A 22,068-nucleotide genomic window follows, 5' to 3' on the forward strand; every position below is an offset into this window, starting at 1 on the left:
TTTAAACCTTATACTTTAATATGTAAAAAAAAAGTAAAGTGGGATAAGTTAGCACTTTGCGGGGGAATTTTAAGTGATTTGTTCTGTTGGAAACATTACTAACAACTGTCTTCTTTCGTTCTCGTACTCTCCTACTTTTTTCACCAAACATATTATGATCCTTTAGACATGATCAGACAAGATAGCATCAACCTATTGAAAGAAATTGCAAGTACCATTTGTCTACAATTTTTGTAAAATTACAAATCTATTAATAAGAAAACCCTAAATTTACAAAAATAAAGAGAGTAAGCTGATAGAAACAAAGAGAGACAGAGGGAGATAAAGCCAAAGTACTGACTCATCCCATTTTACATTTTTTTTTTACACATCAAAATATAGAAATTAAAAAATGTATGTACATAAGTGTAATTAAAATAATAAAAAATTTGAATTGTCACACAAAAGAAATTAAAGTATAAGAGTTACATTAACTAAAAAATATAAGTTTAAATGTGTAATTAAAATAAAAAAAATAAAAATACAGTAACAAAAATATTAGTGTAGCCATTTATTGGTGGCACAAGTTGGTCCATCATCCATGCAGCATGTATGTTATACAATACAAGGGGAGGGCCATAGGGTTAGACAGAGAAGACAGGCAGAACCAAATGTATGGTTGCCATTCCCGATGTGTATATGTGTCTGTGTGTGTGTGAGAGAGAGAGAGCGAGCGAGAGAGAGAGAGAGAGGAGCGGCAGAGATGGGGGGGAAATTTTAAGCAGTGAGAAAGGGACGTATGCATGGGGGTGATTAAGCTTTGGCTCATTCTGCTGTTGTTTTCACAGTAAATGAGAGCAAGCTTTCTATATATATATATATATGTATATGTATATGGATCTATATATATATATGTGGTCTCTCTCTCTCTCTCTCTCTCTCTCTCTCTCTCTCTGTCCCCGTGTTTGTGTTTGCCTTTGCAACCCTTTTCTCGGTTTCCAAACCCTTGGACATATTGCAGGCTTTTACCACAAAATTTAAATTCAGGATTAATGTTGGGCTTCATTTTAACCACATATACACATATAAGGATAAAGATTAATTATAAGAACTAATATTATTAGGGATTTTTGTTTTTGAATAATCAGTTGCTGATTTGACCCCTCAGGGTCCCCCTTTCCTTTCACACAGAGATACGTAGTTGTCAGTGGTAACAGAAAGCCAGACATCCTTTATTTAAAAACAATCCTAATTTTGTCCCTCATGTAAAGTTCCATTCTTTCTCTGGCTGACCCAGTTGCTTCATCCCCACCCCCCTCAGTCACTTTATCAAAATTTTTCACGTTGCAAAGGCAAAGGGGTTTGGGTTTTTGGTTGCAATCTGCTGCAGATATAGCTAGCTAGCAAGCTACTAACCCTAAATCTGCTAATTTATTGAGAAAGATGACTGTTTTTTTCCTAACTTGCTTGAGAATTGAGAACTGAGAACTATCACATCCACTCCCATTAGGGCTGCTCTCCACTTCCCCAAACATGCCCTTAAAAGGTAAAAGTTCACCCTTCTTTAAAGAATCCATGCATGCATGCATGCATGTATGTATGGTTGTTTGGCAGGTCCAGGTTGTGTGTATTATGAAATTAGGGTTTCTAATTAAATAAAGAAGAGAAAGAAGTAAGAAACCTGTTTCTGAATTATGCCACATTTGTCAAGGGATCCAAGGGGACTGGTAGTAAAGAATCTTGTTCTTTTCCCAATCAAGCATTAGTGGGATTAGAAACCAAACTCATAATCTCGAAATCATCGCAAGATAATTAATCTTTTACACCATTAGGTGTAAAAGGTGAAATCCCTCATCTTAAGGGCCCCCTACACACTGCTCCACGCACATGGGAGGGATTAATCACGGTACACGACAGCGCACCAGGTAGGAGACACAGTGCATGGTGCCCACAAAGAACCACCCCCACAGGAGGGTGAAACTCCCACACTGCGGCTACCATAATTCGAACCTGCATCCTTAGATGCAATCTGCTACCTGAGAACCAACCGTGCTATGCTCGTGGGGGCATCTTTCACACCCTTTCTACCATATTAAATTACCATCTTCAGTAGTCATTAATTAAGTCATCGAGTCCCAAGAAAAAGTGACTGGACCTATATATATATGATATCTTTGGACAAATTAAATTGGGTGAAAGGCATATTTATGCACCTAAATTAGGCCAAAAGCATATTTATGCCTCTACGATTGTGTGTCTCATTCGTTTCATAAGACATGCTACCCCTAACTTAGCTCCATCTTTGATCTCCCTAGACAACAGGGTGATCATCAACTCTAGCACATTAGTAACTTGTCTGACCCAACCAGTCTATGTAGCCCAACTGGAAGAGATCATAGGAGATGTTAGAGAGAGAAAAGACGCAAATGAAGGAAATACAACACAAGAGGGAGGTGGAGTTGATGAGACACCAGAAAACTGTCATGACATTAGTGTGCGTTCATATCACTTGCTGACCAGGTTTAAATGAGTGATTTTATACAGTTAAGCAACACATTTAAAATTATGAAAAGTTTAGGAACGCTATAAATATGCTTTTAACCTATATTCAGAAACACATTTAAAACTGCAAAAAATTTAAGATTCTACAAAAGAAAAATAAAAAAAATGTAAAAGTTCAAGTACATAAATATGTTTTGATGAATGAAATTGAGTGAACACCCTTCTTTTGGTGCCCATGCCAAAGTCTTTAATTTTGCGAAAGCCAAAAGAAAAGGAAAACATTTCTAGGTACAACACAATGGAGTTAATATATAGAACATTAGAACCCCACATGATTCCATGCCCTAACAAAACTTATCTCTCTGTGTGTGTGTGCGTGTGTGTACAATGTTACAGAATTCATCAGATGGGGCAGTGTAAGCTACAGCACGGCAATGATTCTGATCACACATACATACATTCATATATATATATATATTCATATGGTCATTGCAAAATGTTCATAAATGCGAGCCACTCACATTATACCTAATCGAACCAACCATCATTCATGGTACTAACATTGAAATCCTATGGTCCTTGGCTCTGAGTTAAGATATCAGAGGGAGGCAAATGAAATCTTTGTTTGCCTCAACACTTGTCCTAAATATATATTGACATTTTGGCATTTACAGGTTACAACCAATCTGTACCAGCAGCAGCTCATCCATTCCAGGGCATCAGCTGGTTAATTAACCAAATGGTTTATGCCATTCACCTATGCTTCAATTCAACTGTACTGCTAGCTAGCCACCTAACAAGCCCTTCCTAATAAATAGCCACCCACTTCAGTTAAATCTCACCATCTGGTTAATTAATCCAGCCATTTTGTTACATTAGGGCTTTTGATTTATGTTATTACCTCATTAAAAGGCTAGCTGTCACTCATCGAGATATTTCTGTAATGCTAGAGAAGTAATAATACGTTCGACTTGATCCATCTCTTCTTTAGTGAACCCAAGTAAATTATCGAATCACGTAAAGCTTTTGTAATTGTATGTTATTTTCTTCTTATAATCAAAAGTTTGTGAATTTTTAGAAGGGTAAATTACTTCTAAAACAAAAAAACTCACCTTTTATCTTACTTTTGACATTTCGTCGCTTCTAAGTAATAACTATCATAGACAACGAAATAAAAAAGTTAGCATCTTCTAGTTCCCTTTTAGAGTCCTTTAATTTCCTTGGATTTTAGCAAGAATCTATGAGCATCCACTATTCCTTGAGCTTTCATGATCATATATAAGATTGCACATTGTTATCGTTTGAACACAACAATAAATTTTTTAATTAAAAATGTTATCGTCAAACTAGTTAAATTCTGTAAGAAAAAGAACGATCAGAGGGTGTAAGAAAATTTTCGCATAAATACTTCAATACTTGACAGTCAAATACTAAAAATTTAAAAATTGTATTAAAATCAGTATCAAACCAAAATCTTCAGATGGATTTTTGGATGTCAAAATTATCATGTTTGTATTTTGTGGAGATCCCCTCCTCCCTCGATTAGAGGAAAATTACATTATTTTTAGTTTAAAAATTTATTTAAACATGTTCTGGTCATGCATGTGTATGATCTTGCAGCCTCCTAAGCTTGAAGCAAAGCAATCTAAATTAGTTAGGGCTGCATGCCACAATACACCAACCCCATTGGGCAGGTAATAAACAGTTTGAACAACATGAACCATAGTCAAACGAAGTACTGCATGTTTATGGCAATGTGCTAATTAGGGATGAACAACATTTTAGTTAAATCAAAATAATTAAATTGAATAAGTCAAAATTACTCAGTTCGATTTGGTTCAATCTGTATTTTGATTTAGTTTGATTTTCAAATTTGAATGATTTGGTTATTTTGATTTGATTTAGTCTTTGTAGTAAAAATAAATAAATAAAATAACCGAACTGACCGAAATATCAAAAATATTATTTTTGACCAAATATTCAATTTTTTTTTTTTTTTGGGGGGGGGTGTTTCAGTTTTATCAGTTTTTTATAGGTTTTTTTATTTTTTTGATTTATTCGGTCAATTCGGTTTAGTTTTTAAAACAAGTTCTGTCTATTTAATTTGAATAATTAGATCAATTCAATAACTGAACCAACCATATGTTCACTCCTAATGGTAGTTGGAAGGTAACAACACAAACAAGGGTTGAGAAGACTAGACCAATGTAAACAAAAGTTGATAAAGAAAGATAAAGAAGCTATGGGATCGAGTTACAAACAATACTAGATAACAGTAATAGGCAAAGAACTAATGGAAATGCTCAAAGACTATAGCCTAACAAAGAACAAGGATGACTCGAGCGGGACACCGTCTCTATAACAAAGTAATCACTTGAGATTTGCCTTTTGCAATAACCATATGGCAACGAACTAAAGAAGACTACATATATTCAAAACAAAAGAGCCCAAAGCACATTGAGAGATCTTTGGAAACACATTGCAAAGAGCAAAGAAAAAGCCCTAAGAATAGAAAGTAGAGCTCAACCACATAGCTAATATGGGGGGCCTTAATAGAAAAGAAGAACACAAATTTGAGTTTGTTAACCCTAAACTCATATACTCTTCCCGTGGTCCCATAGCTAGTGCATCAACGACATCTCCATGTCATTAAAAGCATGAAGCTTGCTATGACCACCTTGAACACAAGGGAGACTTCAATCAACACAAAGTATAGGAGTCAACCATGAGAAAAGTAATTGCTACAACAAATGGTCTACTATACGCATTAGAGAGATTGAGATACTGTAAGATCGTAGGTTTGATTTTATTTTCATGCGGGGTTTTATAATTGATTGTGTCTATTTGAGAGGTACTAGGTCCTGAAATTTGGCTCTCGACAAATTTATTTGTCCATTTAGACAAGATCTAGGTGAATTATGAGTTTTAAAGAAAATGACATACTCCAGATCGAAAATCACCTATATATTAAGATTTTTTGAATTTTTCACGTTATAAAAATTAAAAAAAATAGTAGTCACTACAAAAAGTGAAAACTAGTAGCAAACAAGGCAATGACACATTCATTTGTTAAAAATAATTAATTGGGAATGAGCCAATATATAAAAAATAATTAAAGATATCTTAATAGTTTATATTTTAAAAAATCACGACATTCATTTTTAAAAATATCAAAAAACATTTTCAAAACATAATATAAAGGTTAATTTTTTTTATTTTCTAATAAAATATTTAATTATTCAATAAAAAATTAAAATTACAAAACAGAACTAATAAGACTTGGATATTTTTATTGCTTTTTTTGAACGATCCCAACATTAAAATAAAACAATATAAACATAGTCACATTTCAAACTTCTCTTTGTTTGAAATATGAAAATGTTGTTGGGATATTTAAATTTAACACTTTTATTAATACTTTACATTAATGTTTTATACATTTGCATTAACATGACACATAATATAAAATAACACCACAAATGTCAAACTTAAATATCTAAATAATATTTTTATTTAAAACATATGTATATATAATAATTATACAGTGGCGAGTATATATATATATATATATCATGATTGAATAGACACTAGATGTTGATAATCATGTATCCTTTTTGGGTGGAACATCTGATGTGACCAAATTTTGTACACAGTAGTAAATTGGTACCCAAAATTTGTATCCTTCCAGCTTTGTCTCCAATTGCTTCATGTGTGATCAAACGCCAGAAAATTATTAAACTTTACCCCCCCCCCCCCCCCCCCCCCCCTCCTTTTTTTCCTCATCGAGCATTTTCCATCTCTTTCTCGTCCCTTTCCCACAGGCCAAACACAGCCCCAAATGGAAACAACCTGCTGGTTTTTGTACAAAATGTTGACGCAAACAAAGTTGGACTGACCCAACTCAGCTCATTGCCAAGGTGTCACAGAGATATTGGGTTTACGAAGTAGACATCACAACTAACAGTGAGAGAGAGTTCTAATCGTGACAAGTGGAATCAAACGTCTGTCTGGCCAAAACCATCGTGTATACTTGTCCAGTGCACATAGTTTGCGGGTAATGAAAGAAAGATGTAACACACACCAAAATAACTTAAAAAGACTTGTAACCTAGATGACAGGCACTCTAAGCCCTTAAACACATCCATGGATCACACCTAGATGAGTACAAACAATGGGATCATAACAAGTGAAATCCCAGCTGTTCTTCGCAATCAAATGCACCAGCCTAAAATGGTTCCACACATGGTGCATCATATTCGAATTTCCTACTCGAATCGAATTGAATCGAATGGCCTCTTTTAAACCTTTGTTTTCTATTCAGTATGGCAATTGCACTACCAATAAATTGCTGGAAGCTTGAAAGAGAAACAACTTGAGAGCAGAAATGACAAGTTTGTTTGAGCAATGAGCTTTTAAGTAGTGAACTTTGATTTGTTCTACAAAAATTACAGATGCAAAATCCCTTGAAAAAAAGTCAACAGCTTTGTTTAGTTACTTGGAAAACCAATAGATGATAAGAAACAACGTGCACGCCGCGATGACAGCAGACAGGATGAGAGTGTCTCTTGATTTCTTTCTTCTAATAGAAGCTGAAAGAAACAGAAAAAAAATAGGTGAGAAAAGTAATCTTTGAAGGCAAGGTCTAGGTAGAACAGACGGCTTGAAGACAGTACCAAGTAGGCCTCGAATGACCGGAAACTTGTCACTGAGTGACTTCACCTTTCCCTGAACATCACCAAATAAAGACCTTTGTGACCCTAATGCTGCCCTTGTTGATTGAGCCTGCCCAATGACTTCATCTATCTGCAGATTAGTTTAACCAAAAAATGGTATAACGAGGTCAAACAAACTTCTTGCAGAAATTTGTCTACTAAACATTTTCATGGTCAAGCAAACCAAATAATCTGATCCCACTCAACCGAAAACTTAATTAACTACTCTCTTCTCTTCTTTCTTTTCAATTTTGCTTTAAAACCCAGAGCTCCAACCCTGTTCATATAACAAGCCAGATATATGTCATCAGACTATTCAATGATGCGGCAATGCATTAACATCTGATAAAATAATTGTGGGAGGAGCAAGAGAAGGAAAGCCTCTCTAGTATTGCTCATACCAAAGAAATTACTTTCATAGTAGCCACATCCTGGAAGGAACCACTTACTACAACTTGGCTTTCAATCTATATGAAACATAAAGAGATCCAACTTTCTCAAGAATATCATACAGTGTAGCACTAAATGCAATGCCATCCGTTGTATGGTCTCATAAATCTAGCAATTGAGTATTAAAAGGCTAACCATTGAAGGATTCAGTTTTGCATTGTAAAAGTTGAATTTCTTTAATGGGCTTACAAAAAATGTGTCCATGGATAGAGATGGCAAGAGGTCTGGAATTTTGGTAGCTGACCCCACCTAGCGGGATTAAGGGTTGTGATTGTTGTTATACTGGCCCACTATGAAAGCAAAGAAAGTACTGCATACAGGAGTATTAAGCAACTGACTTGAATGTTTATAAAATTAACATCTGTCCTACTAACTACAATGAAAAGAGGAAAAATATACAGTGCAACCAACTCCAAAAGACAAAGGAATTAGGTAATTTTAAGTACAAATGGATAGAAGATCCATATAAATGTCAAGAAAAACCAGAGCTCAGTTAAGCAAGAAGAAGGTGAACAAAATTAGCAAAGCACAATGTGAGGATAAAGACACTCCAGATGGACAGCAACAAAATGTACTGAACCGTATGCAAACCATAATTCTGCATAGAGTTCAACTTGAGAGTATTACAAAACTGTTTTATCTTCAGTTCACCAGATGACATCCAGATTTTAGACTTCGCAATACATATACCAGAACTGGGATCAGTGCATTGATTTCGGATATTTTGCAATACATCTTTAAGCAGCAAAAAGCGTCTCAAATATAATTTTCAACTTTAGAGATTTTGCATTTCCTGGACACGTGAAATCTGCTTATGAGCATTTTAGTTCTCTCCATTGAAACAAAAATACAATTACCATTGCTGCAAAAGTAGGGCTTTTTTTATAAGTTATGTATAGGCTAAGCAAACAATTCGCATTGATCTTTGTCAGTGCCACCAGGATCTGACAATTAAGCCAAAAATTTTAAGAGTTTGTACCATATGCCTGAATGGATCTTTGTATATTTCAAACAAATCGCAGACTGTCTCCTTATGATAGGAAATAGCTACCAGAATCAGCATTTTCAAAGAAGTTATCCTCAAAATGCTCGATGAAGATTGTGTTCATGAGAAACTATGGAAGTATTTTACGCATGGACCAAGTACAAGTGAAGTCTTACATGAGATATGCTCCCATGTATAGCGGCCCTCTCCCGTAGTAATTGCACTCTCGGTGACGTACTCCCAGATGCCTGCATCATTAGAACTTACCTCTAAGAAAATAATCCAAGTAATAATTGGAAATTGATATTTCAAGCTTTCTTACCTTGTACTCACTGATATCATCTCTAACAGAGCCGAGAAGCTCCACGTGTTCTCTCATTGAGCTTATGTTTCCCTTTATTCGTCTAAATTCCTAAAAGAAGCACATGACATTCAGCGAACAGCCAGAAGCCATAAGCCAAATCTTTAACAAAGAGGAAAAATTGCCTCTTAAAGCAGCAATAGAGGTACATGCATAGGCAACAACATGGGATCGTCTAATAGGCACAACTAGTTATCTCTTGACAAGATGCACTAAGAACCAGCTATAAAAATCAATAACTAGATTTACTATTAAAAGCTATAATGATTTTATGCAAAAGAAAAAGCTTTAGAAAATAAGCAGTGCAGCAAAAAACCTACGCATACCAGATTAAATACAAACTTAACTTTCTGAAACAGGAATTATAAGGTACGTGTCTCCATCTCCTGCTATTTTTTGGAACCAAAGGCCATTACCCACATTCTTATAAACTATAATTTCACTGAAAACTGTTCTTAAAGGTAGTATTTTCACAAAAAATGGTTGCTATAATCATGAAACAACCTTCGCACAGTTCCATGCAAGATCCAAACATGCAATCGTAAATTGCACTTGCATTTCGAGACAATTTGGTATTTTCCTTTTAGCTTAAAGACAGCTTCCTCTTTCACCCTATCCTCCCAAATGCCTAGATTTGCATCTCATTACTTTCCTTGAAATAAATAGCTGTCATGGGAAGTTCAGACTAAATTACCGCATACATGGCATGCTTCACATGGACCAGACAAAATGTATATGGTATTCTTTGGATTGATAATGAATAAACAGATTGATAAATATCAGCATAACACTCTCCTTCCACACACATACACACACAAATAATAAAATAAAAATTAAAAATATTAGAGAAGGATTACATGGAATAGAAAGACACCTGGGTTAATTCATGAAGTATGTCTCGATGCCTTGCAAGTTTTTGGGTAACTGAAGTAGTAGGAGTAGCAGATGTGGCACACCGGCTCATAGCATCATTTATATCTAGTAACTTCTCAAGCAAGGATTGAATTTCCATTTCCATGGACTTCCAAGACCTGCTGGACCCAACAGTTGGTGACCCCCCATCCACATAACCTGAACACATGATCATCAGAAAAGGAAGGGTGTGCAAACCAACTACTCAAAATTCAAATCTGGGAACTGCGTGACCCTGTAAAAATCCAAAAACTGCATGTTTCACACAACAAGATGATTACTCCAGTTGGCATACAAGTTGGATAATATTTAACATAGAAACTAAAACCATCGTCAGGTTGCAAGTATAATTATCATCCAACAGATGACCTAGTTAATTCAATAAAAAAAGCTGAAGGCATATAACAGAAAGCGAATGCTTTTGCTTACATTTTACAAAAGAACAGTTAGTTTCCTCACCTTAATGTAACCATTCTCATTACCATTTCCTCATGAATTTGGGAGGATCCCTTTTTGCTTCCTGAGCCTCTCCTGAGCTTTGTGGATGATATGTCATTATAACTAGCATGTTTAGGAATCTTGTATAGGGTTTGGATGCCCTTCTGCAGTTATTTTGGTGCTATATCATTACTTATAAAGTGTGTGTGTGTATATATATAAGAACTGGATGTTGTGTGCCTAGGCTGAGGGGTTGTACCGTAGCTGTAGGCTGAGGAAGGATTGTACCTGGTTGGTTGTAGCCAACTGTTCTAGAAGGTAGAAAAGGGGAGGCCAGGTCATTGTACTGGAGATTCCTCTATTGTACTTGGTATAAAGGCCTGATTGAGCCTTAACCGAATTATCTTTTATCAATATACGAATTCAGACTCTCTCTCTCTCTCTTGTTCTGTTCTTCTAATTCCCCCTATATTTCTTCTCAATCCCTTTGTAATTTCTAAGCCCAATCTCACTGAAACGGTGAGGAATCCATTGTCAAACTCAGAGGTCTAATAATATTGGTATCAGAGCACCACCCTCGACCGACAAGCTTCCGCCGACTTCAACATATGGCGGACAGAACAAGGATGAGAAATTTTGAGACCCAGCTGCAGCAGTTCGGCACCATTGTCACCAACCTACAAAGAAAAGTAGAACAGTTGGAGGTTGGGACCAACCGGAATCATGAAGCGATTATTTCGCTGGACCGGAAACTGGAAAATTCAATGGGTGGATTGGAGAGGAAGCTGGATGTGGCAGTCACCTAGATGCGATCAGAAATCGAAGGTCAAATAGGAGGCTTATGAGAAGAAGTCGAAAATCAGATTCGGGAGCAACTACAAAGCTTCACGGTGATGTTTGCCAGTCAAAATTTGGTAAGACTCTCCCCTAACTTTCCTCCTAGGGAGAGGTCCGAGCCAATATTACCGGGTTTGGGGAGACCCATCGTGCTGCCGGGACGTCGGAGTTGGGGGAAGAACCGGCAGTGAATGGGGAAGATATGTTTGAAGGGGAGCAGGGAGTTTGGGCTACCCAAAATCAGTCCCATTTTCCTCTACCAAAAATGGAGATTCCCCTGATTGATGGTATTAGCCCGAGATGGTGGATAAGGAGGTGTAAAAGAATGTTTAGTCTGTACAATGTACAAGAGAAGCAGAAGGTGACTATGGCTGCCACATACCTCAATGATATTGGGGATGCTTGGTTTCAGGGTTGGTCGAGAGTTAACGGAGAGCTATCAATGGGCTGAATTCGTGGAGGATTTATGTGAGAGGTTTGGTGATAGGAATATGACGGATATGATCAAGGAATTCAATCAGTTAAAGCAAGGGGGGGCAGTACAGGACTATCAACTGAGGTTTGAAGAGTTGAAATCGGTGATGATTAATCACAATCCCCATATAACCAAGGCTTATTTCGTCTCAAGCTTCATTAGCAGCTTGAGCGATGAATTAAGGCCCATGGTTAAGATGCTGCAGCCAAAAACCATTAAGCAAGCAGCTGAAAGTGCAAAGTTGCAAGAATTAACAGTGGAGGCCCTAACGAAAAAACAGAGGCTGCAGGCAAGGGGGATAAATTCGAGTGGTCAATAGCAAGGAGGGAAAGGATTTAACAAGGAGATCACTAAATTTAACCAAGGTTCGAGGGGTTGGACAGCTCCAACAGCTGTTAACCCCATGCAGTCACATGGGGGAAAACTGATGGAGCAGAGAAGGCAAGCCGGATTATGCTTCTGCAGTGGAGAAAAATATTCCCCAGGGCACGTTGGCAGGAAACAGCTACTTTGGCTGGAAGGGGAGGAAGATGAGATGGAAACTAAAGAGGGGATGCCTGTATTTCAAGGGGAATCTGAAACCGAGGATAACGGAGAAATTTCTCTGCATGCACTAAAAGGGCTGGCCAACAGTAAGATAATTAAGGTAGAAGGGAGGAGACCTGACTGCAAACTGATGGTCTTAATTGATAGTGAGAGTACCCACAGCTTTTTGGATGAAGGTACAACAAAGGGAGTGGGCTGTAGATTGACCAGCATTCATCCCCTTTCCGTAACCATGGCTAATGGTAACCAGGTAGTCAGCAAATCTGCATGCATTGGGTTTCGTTGGGAGATGCAAGAAGAAGAGTTCAAGGCTGACTTAAGACTGTTAAAGCTAGGGGGCATGCGACAGTGTTGGGAGTGGACTGGACAAAGAACGTGAGCCCTATAATTTTCGATTTCAACAAGATGGAGGTGACTTTCAAAAAGGATGGCAAGAAAATGACACTGACAGGCAGCTTGGAAATGGGTACATGCAAGATGACCACGGGGAAGAGGTTGCAGAAAATACTCAAGAACAAGCTGTCCCAGGTGACACAGCTGTTCTCTATTCAAGCCATGGAGTATTCGGAGGAAGATAAGGAGCAAAGGGGAGAGCTCATGTTGACAGTCAACAGCCCATTTCAACCCAACTTAAAGGTACATGAACTTGATTTTCTTAACATATTGTTAGTTGAGTTTGAGGACTTATTCATTGAGCCCAATTCCCTACCACCTACAAGGTCCCTTGACCATACCATTCCACTCAAACCCAACTCCGAACCAGTCAACATACAATCTTACCGATATCCCCCAATTCAAAAGGCTGAAATTGAGAAATTGGTCAAGGAAATGCTTCAAAAATCCACCTCAGCCCTTTTGCCTCAAATGCATTGCTTGTTAAAAAGAAGGACGAGTCCTTGCAGATTTGTGTTGATTATCTTCAACTCAACACCATGACAATCAAAAACAAGTTCCCAATTTCCATCATAGATGACCTACTAGATGAATTAAAGAATGCCACAATATTCTCCAAATTAGACCTTCAATTGGGTTACTATCATATTTGAATGAGACCTAAGGACATACCCAAGACTGCATTTAGAACACACCACAGGCATTTTGAATTCACAGTGATGCCCTTTGGTCTTACCAATGCCCCATCCACATTTCAAGCCCTAATGAACCAAATCTTTGCCCCTTACCTCCAAGATTTCATCTTAGTGTTCTTTGATGATATCCTAGTGTACAACCCATTCTTTTCCAAACATATTGAGCACCTAAGAGTTACCTTTCAAGTCCTTATGCTCAACCGATTATATGTTAAGAGGTCAAAATGTGTCTTTGCCCAAGGGCAGGTGACACAACGTGTAGCGCGAGTGTGAAGAAAAACACACAAAAAAAACCCTTGAAAGAATAAACTTCAATGGCCGAAACTTGGCTTTCAAGAAGACGCAAAAACAAGACTGTTTTACTAAGAAAACCCAAATAAGTTGTTGAAATTTGATTGAGAAAAACTTGATTACAACTACTAACTTCTAGGTATATTTATAGTGTTTTAGCTAATCCAAATCCATCTAATATTTGTAAACAAAATTCAACTAGAATTCTAATAGAAATAAATCCTAAATAAAAGTCAACTAGAATTTTAATAAAAATAAAATCCTAATCAAACATGAAGTAGAATCCTAAATCAAGTAGAAACATGAAATAGAATCCTAAATCAAGTAGAAACATAAAGTAGAATCCTAAATCAAGTAGAATTCTAAAACTTAAGAAGTATTAAAATAACATTATGGCACTACTATTTTGGTGATACTATTCCGGTTTGGTTGGGTCAGCCTTGGGCCGAGTCTTGATTGGTGACCGCATCATTCACCTTCACTTGAGAAAAAATTCAACCTCGAATTTTGATCCTGTTTGGACAAATCCACATCCGGTAAGTACGAAGAGAGATTAGCCACATTGAATGTTTGGAAATACCCATATGATTAGGCAAATCCACAACATAAGCATTATCATTTATCTTCTTTGTAATCTTATCATACTTCTTTGACTTGAGCTTGTTCTGTTGTCCAGCTGGAATCTGTTCCTTCTTCAAGAATATCATGACTTTATCTCCAATCTCAAATATCTTGTGTTTTCTATGCTTGTCAGCTGTCGCCTTGTACTTCTTATTTGTGCAACCTTTGCTTGACACCTTCCTGAACTGCTCGAACTTTTCTGCTAAGGGAACATGAGCAAAGACATTCCTCCCCTTCTTAGCCATATCTGCATTGGCATTGGTCCAATCATCGCCATGTTTGTTGCCATCTGCCTCCACTGTATTATTACTGTTAGATTGAGAACGTTGAACATTCCATCTTGAGTGCTTTTCTAATATGGTAAATTTTATCATAGGTCCTTCTCTTTTCATCAGCTTTCTTGATTTTGACTGCCTCAACAGCTTTCGAATTCATCTGTAGATTTTTCTTACCTGGAGAAGTATTCTTTTGCAACTGTTTCGAATAGAGGCTTATTCCATGACTATCAACAGTCTCTCCATCACTTAAAATATTGATACTTGAATCCTCCTTTGGTCTAAGCACTTGATCAGCTATAGCAGTAGCTGCTACAGCATTCTTAGTTTTAGAATCTAATTTCAAGTTAATACCGAAAGTAGTTGTACTATTCGAGTTAACTAGCCTGGGAGATCCAACACTTCTATCCACAAAGAGACCCCCTGTGACCATCTTGCTTTTGCAATCGCAAAGGCGAATATGTTCCTATTGCCTTCGATTCAACCATGCCAGAACTTGAATAAACTGTAGAATAATATGTTACCATAGCCTCCATCTCCTTTACAGTCGCAAGTCGATCAAAAGAAACGCCACTATCATTGGGTTGTGAAGCAATGCCTGAGCCCTCGGGACTAGAAAATACCCCGATATGAATCAATAACCTTGGAGTTTCTGTCATGTTAGCAGCATAAATTAGACCTGAGTTTGCAAATGTTGAGGTTGCTGGGACAACATAATCTTTGAAATCAAGCTCCAAACTCATCGAAAAGTCATTCTTTAGTTTATACTCATCGTTTCCACAATGGTTGTGTTGCTGCGCATTCCTCTAACCCCTTTACAACTAGGGTTGGCTATCATACGAACAAGATCATCCTCATCGTCGCTATCATCCATCATTGGTCTTCTAGGATTAATGAGGACAGGACTAATGGCTGGTCTTCTCGGTTTAACGTAGCCGGCTTGATTCACGCCATTAATCCGGTTCCGATTATCCTTAACTTGTTGTAAAACGCCCAATTGGTTGCGGATTCGCTCCAATTGCTGCTCCATTGTACGAGTTATTCCCGTTGTTTTTCGATTGCTCTCCAAACCGCGGGCAGCCCCCGATCATCGTCACGAGGCTGGTTGCTACCGTTACCTTCAAGATTGACCATCTAATTGGTTGATGAACCGCTCTGATACCACTTGATGCAGCGTGTAGCGTGAGTGTGAAGAAAACACACCAAAATAAACTCTTGAAAGAATAAACTCCACTGGCCGAAGCTTGGCTTTCAAGAAGACGCAAAAACAAGACTGTTTTGCTAAGAAAACCCAAATAAGTTATTGAAATTTGATTGAGAAAAACTTGATTACAACTCCTAACTTCTAGGTATATTTATAGTGTTTTGACTAATCCAAATCTATCTAATATTTGTAAACAAAATCCAACTAGAATTCTAATGTAAATAAATCATAAATAAAAGTCAACTAGAATTCTAATAAAAATATAAACTCCAATGGCCGAAGCTTGGCTTTCAAGAAGACGCAAAAACAAGACTGTTTTGCTAAGAAAACCCAAATAAGTTATTGAAATTTGATTGAGAAAAACTTGATTATAACTCCTAACTTCTAGGTATATTTATAGTGTTTTGACTAATCCAAATCTATCTAATATTTGTAAACAAAATCCAACTAGAATTCTAATGTAAATAAATCATAAATAAAAGTCAACTAGAATTCTAATAAAAATAAAATCTTAATCAAACATGAAGTAGAATCCTAAATCAAGTAGAAACATGAAGTAGAATCCTAAATCAAGTAGAAACATAAAGTAGAATTCTAAAACTTAAGAAGTATTAAAATAACATTATGGCACTACTATTTTGGTGATACTATTCCGGTTTGATTGGGCCGGCCTTGGGCCGAGTCTTGATTGGTGACCACATCAGCAGGTTGAATATCTAAGGCACATCATCTCCAGTTCAGGGGTTAGCACAAACCCGAAGAAGGTGGCCTGTCATGAATTCTTAGCCAAGACCAGCCTTTATAAAAGCATTGAGAGGATTCCTTGGGCTCATAGACTACCATAGGAGGTCTGTGAAGGATTATGGGATAATCAGTAAGCCACTTACAGAGCTGTTAAAAAAGGGGAATTTCCACTGGGATTCCAAGGCTGAAGAAGCCTTTATGAGGCTGAAAAGAGCGATGGAGGAAGTCCTAGAGTTGGCCCTACCAAATTTTAGTAAACCATTTGTGCTGGAAACGAATGCGAGTGACATGGGAATCAAGGTTGTATTAATGCAGGAGGACAGACCGCTGGCTTTCATTAGTCAACCATTAGCCCCTAGGCACTAAGGTTTGAGCACATATGATAAGGAGTCGTTGGCCGTATTGACTGTTGTGGAGAAATGGCAGTATTTACCTCGAGGGAAATCAGTTTGTCATAAAAATTGACCATGAGAGTTTAAAATTTTTGCTACAGCAGAAGCTACACATGCAATTGCAGAGGAAAGGAATGGCCAAGCTCATGGGGCTGGATTATGTCATACAATACAAAAAGGGGAAGGAGAATGTGGCAGCTGATGCATTATCTCATTGTTTTGAAGAAGGAGAATCAGCGCCGCCATCACTGAAGTGGACTAAAGAACTGTTAGGGCAATTGGCTATCGATCCTTCCAATAAACAAGGATTCACACTCATTAATGGGCTACTAAGGTACCGAGTCAGATTGATAATTGGGAGATGTGATCAACTCAAAAATAGGATTTTGCAATCCTTGCATGGATCCCCTTTAGGAGGGCATTCAGGGTGTAGAACACCTACCGCAAGGTGAAACAGATTTTCTATTGGCCTTGGATGAAGCAATTTGTGATGGTGTGTGTGATGTGTGTAAGAGGTGCAAGCATAAGATAATAGCACCTTCGGGGCTACTGCAACCATTGGCCACCCCTGACCAAGCATGGAGTAGCATCTACATGATTTTATCGAAAGGCTACCTAGGTCTGAAGGAAAGGACTGCATACTTGTGATAGTTGATCAATTCACGAAGTTCGCCCATTTCCTTAGGCTTTCCCACCCCTTCACAACTCAAGAGGTGGCCCGGATCTTCCTAGACTATGTGGTCAAGTTGCATGAAGTGCCACATAATATAGTTTATGACAGGGACAAGTTGTTCACCAGCCTAATGTGGAGAGAATTGCTGAAATCTTTGGGAATCAAGCTTCACATGTCCATTGCATATCATCCCCAAACAAATGGACAAACAAAGAGAGATAACCAATGCCTCAAAACCTACCTACGCTGCCTTTGTTTCTTACAACCCAAGGGCTGGCACAAATGGCTCTCTTTGGCCCAATGGTGGTACAATTCCTACCACCACAGCTCGATAAAAATGTCCCCCTTCAAGGCCATATATGGATACAAACCTCCACTCCTACCAGCCACTGTTGGGCCAACCACGATAGCAGCTGTAGATACTTACCTCCAACAGAGACATTAGGTCCTTCAATCCCTCAAGAAGGAATTAGCAACTGCTAAGAATCGCATGAAGCAGTTTGCAGATAGCAGGTGGAGTGAAAGGGAGTTCAAGGTGGGGATCAAGTCTACTTAAGGCTGAAGCACGCCCATCAGAAGGCTTTTTCAAGGGGGCAGGTCGCTAAACTCAATCCCAAGTTTTATGGACCATTCCCTGTTACGGCCAGATTTGGACAGGTTGCCTATCAACTCCAATTACCATATCACTGCCACTTTGATCCCTTGTTTCACATGTCCATGCTCAAGGGGTCGGTCGACACACAACCAACCAGTCCATCCTTACCTTCTTTCCTGAAGGATACTGATCCTATCGAGGAACCAATGGCTATAATCAATTGGCTGGTCAAATACTAGCAAGGGGCTCCCCTGACCCAAGTTTTGGTCAAGTGGTCCCGCCTCTACCCGAATAACAACACCTAGGAGTACTTACTAGAGCTTCTCAAGCAATTCCCACGTGCTGCCCAGCTCCTCAGCATTTTTTGAGACAAGAAAACTCTTAAGGGAGGGGAAATTGTCATGTACCTAGGCTATGAGGAGTTGTGCCGTAGCTGTAGTTTGAGGAAGGATTATACCTGGGTGGTTGTAACCAACTGTTCTAGAAGGTAGAAAAGGGGAGGCCAGGTCATTGTACGGGAGATTCCTCTATTGCACTCGCTATAAAGGCCTGATTGAGCCTTAATCGAATTATCTTTTATCAATATACAAATTCAGATTCTCTCAATGTTCTCTCTCTCTCTCGCTCTCGTTTTGTTCTTCTTCACCCTTTCTGTCCTTCTAATTCCCCCTATATTTCTTCTCAATCCCTCTGTAATTTCTAAGCCCAATCTCACCAAAACGGTGAGGAATCCATTGTCAGACTCAAAGGCCTGACATTGGAACCCCCCCACCCACCCAAAAAAAAAAAGAAATACTAATAATAATAATAGTCCGTGGTAAAAAAAACCATAAACTTCTATAATCTAGAAAAGGGAATCAGCAGAAGAGTCTGGGACTAATATGGTAGAAGCATTTTGGTACAGTAGCATCTACCAAATTCATAACCTCTCTCCATTGACCATACCCCCCCTAAACTTTAAAATTGGCCCAATTAGTCCCTAAATTTTACAAAATTAGCCGCACCAACCCCTCTGTTACTAAGAGAGTTAAGTCAATTGACCATCCATCCCTTGAACTTTGGGTATTTGGCGTGGACACCCCTTGCACATTTATTTTTCGCCAAATCAATCTTGGCCTTTTTGGGAAAGTTCAGGGACTAATTTGACAAAAAATAAAAGTTTAGGAGGTATACAATTAATTTACTTAAATCAATTTACTTAACTCCTAATGAAGGGAGTGTCATGACTAATTTTTGTAAAGTTTAGGGATTAGTTGGGCCAATTTTAAAGTTCAAGGGTGTCTATGTCAAATAGCCAAAGTTCAGGAGATGTATGGTCAATTTACCCTCCTTTTTTTTTTTTGTTTAAATGTATATATGAATGATTTTATCATATCTTAAACAGCTTTTTTTGAGTAAGGTTTCCATTCAAACAGCTATATTATTGCAAAATTTTAAATAAATCCAACCATTCATATTGTTTGGTAAAAAAAAAAAAATATTTTTGAAGCATGTTTTTTTGCGGGTTGAAGCTTAGATAAAAGTACAACTCAAGCTTGCTTTAATCGTGCTCAACTAAAGTTGTTGAGCTTCACACAAAAAGTCCTACGCATGCTAAATTTGCGCTTAAAGCAACCTTAAGCACACTTTTTTAAACACCTCCACCTTTCAAAATCCTCTTATCCTTGTCACTGTTAAAAAAATATGCCAACAATTAACAATTCAGAAAACCTCAAAAGAAAATTCATTCAAATTCCAAGGTCAAAAGTGAAGCAAAAGCATAAAATAGGTCCCAATGCCCACTCTGAGTAAAGTGATAGCAATTAAACATTTTCCTTTGATGGAAATTCAGAGAATCACTCACCATTACACTTCCTTTTGTGACCAAGAACAATAGCTTAGCCCACAATGATAATGTATCCTAAAAAGGTTTTGAAAGATAAAGTAAAATAGTTGTAAAGTTTCTCCGAATACAACTTGAACATCTTCTGGAATTTTAAGTTGAAAGGGGGCATTGTTCTAACAAGATGGACATCCATGTTCAAATCATCAAGGGTTTTGATGAAAAATACCGTCACCAGATTGCCATCAACAAACTCCTTAATTAGAAAGCTCACAAATCTAAATTTCATGCCAAAACACACCCATTTCCTAATTACTGAGTAACCACAGCCATAATATTTTCTTAGGCATTTTTAATGTCATTCTAGAACACAGAATATATATACATATATATAACTACGCAATACCTAACTAATTTCCACTGAGATGAAATTATAGTTCTGCATCAACAAATCTATAGGTGGATGGGAAGTTTTTTGTGCCTGTGTCTACTTTAAATACATGTCAAGCATGAGAACCTTAAACTCATTGTTTTTGTACTTAACGAAAAAAGAAAAAACCGTCCTACATACATGTGAGTAATTATGCAAGTCGAATAATTAAGGCATTGGACCAATAGACGCTTAGCAAGAAAAAAGAATAAAGGCATCAGGCTAATAGACTTTTAGGAGTAATGCTTCTGAATATAAACACTTCGTGCACTAGAAGGTGCTGAGGTAGTCATACGAGTAATTGAGATTGCACAACTACAGCAAATTTCTACAAAATCAATTTAAGAAGTTGAGAACTGAGATGTGTTAATGGTCTAATAGATTGAGCCTAATTGACTTAATCAAGAACATATCAGTCCAATTGACCAACTACTGTGATTTTAGCGCTCATGGTAGGCCATACACAAGTTCACAAGAACATATTATTCCAATTGACCAACCACAGCAATTTTAGCACTCATGTTGGATCCTACACAAGTTCACAAAAACTTGAATTACATTAGGAGCCACATGGTATGACCTCCCTGCACTAGGGTTTCTTGGTACATTGTATATTCAATAACACAGAAGCTCAATTTTCCAAACTGTTTTCCTTGATATGAATGGTTCCTGAACCTTGACCCTAGAACACAAATTCGAAAGGAACAAAATCACCATTTTCATGAAGTCATTCTCATTGCTACGGTTTGGTGATGATTCAATCCCATGATTTTGGAACCTTAGCATTTGAGTGCGTATCCCCTCAACAAACACCACAAAATCACACACAACCAAACCCATTGACGGTAACCTTGATTTTAACTACAACCATTTGCAGTTCACAAAATCACAAGTCCTTTCGCCTTAAAAGACAACTTAAATCACAATCATTAACACATAACATTTCCAAACTGCAAATCCCTAAACTTAATCAATCGAATCCAATCAGATCGGAACAATGAGAAAGGAAAAATTGCAGCTATTGTATACCTCGATGGCTGAAGGAGGAAGCTAGCTTGGCGTAAGAAGAGAGCTTGACGTCGAGATCGCCTTCGATCTTGCGAGCGTCCTTCCTCAGCTCCTCCCAGCCCGACTCTTGCAAGAGCTCCATGCTCTGATCCACCACCATTGGGTCTCCTCAGATGGGGGCCAGACCCTTTTCCGCTTTTCGCTGCGTCCTCGCTGTCTTCTTCTCCGATCTTCCTTCTCTTCAGTGAATGTAATTTCAGAATTATTCTATATACATATAAATGTCTCTGTGTAAAAGGCTTTCTTCCCTGTTGCTTCAGCTGGAATCGAACTTCAATTTTCTGTCGCGCTGCCTCTTGCGATCATCTCCTCTTTCTGCATGAGAAACTGAGAGAGAGAGAGAGAGAGATTTGGATATGTTCCTGCTCTTCGTATATAATTGGGGACTTGCTGTGCTAACCCAAGGGTACCGGTATCTCTTGCCTCTAAATTGTATTCAATTTTTTTTTTTTACAATAAATATTTTTTTATAATGTAAAAAACTCAATAAATTTTTAGTACACATACTCTCCTCGGCCTAGCCTATTCTACCCTCTTTAAAACTCACGATTTGCCTAGACCCTTACCTCTATGTGTACAGATAAGTTTATCATGAGATAAACCCCAAGACATAGTCCTTTGGATAGATACAAGTAATTGCTTAATCACTCATTAAAATGGAATCAAAC

The 22,068-nt window shown here is 37.8% G+C and overlaps 1 protein-coding gene across 3 annotated transcripts; it reads right to left on the bottom strand.

The window, feature by feature from the left end:
* Nucleotides 1-6,853: 6,853 nt before the first annotated feature.
* On the bottom strand, nt 6,854-21,782 carry LOC127786792 (Golgi SNAP receptor complex member 1-2). 3 transcript variants are annotated; one of them, XM_052314450.1, is made up of 6 exons: nt 21,362-21,782; nt 9,864-10,060; nt 8,951-9,040; nt 8,805-8,876; nt 7,155-7,284; nt 6,854-7,070 (listed from the first exon to the last, which is right to left on the bottom strand). In XM_052314450.1, the coding sequence occupies exons 1-6, from the start codon at nt 21,498-21,500 to the stop codon at nt 6,973-6,975; spliced, it is 726 nt and encodes a 241-aa protein (XP_052170410.1). In that variant the 5' UTR covers nt 21,501-21,782; the 3' UTR covers nt 6,854-6,972. The 3 variants fall into 3 exon arrangements, with proteins under 3 accessions (XP_052170410.1, XP_052170412.1, XP_052170411.1); XM_052314452.1 differs by having other exon boundaries at nt 9,864-10,136; nt 21,362-21,510; XM_052314451.1 differs by having other exon boundaries at nt 9,864-10,153; nt 21,362-21,510.
* Nucleotides 21,783-22,068: the final 286 nt, after the last annotated feature.

Source organism: Diospyros lotus, chromosome 12, assembly GCF_014633365.1.
Source record: "Diospyros lotus cultivar Yz01 chromosome 12, ASM1463336v1, whole genome shotgun sequence".
NCBI lineage: Eukaryota > Viridiplantae > Streptophyta > Magnoliopsida > Ericales > Ebenaceae > Diospyros > Diospyros lotus.

Coding starts and splice junctions, on each gene's coding strand:
- LOC127786792 (XM_052314450.1), bottom strand. CDS start 21,500: ATGGTGGTGGATCAGAGCATGGAGCTCTTGCAAGAGTCGGGCTGGGAG. Junction 10,061..21,361: donor TTCCTCCTTCAGCCATCGAG/GTATACAATAGC, acceptor TCATGTGTTCAG/GTTATGTGGATGGGGGGTCA. Junction 8,877..8,950: donor ATGATATCAGTGAGTACAAG/GTAAGAAAGCTT, acceptor CTAATGATGCAG/GCATCTGGGAGTACGTCACC.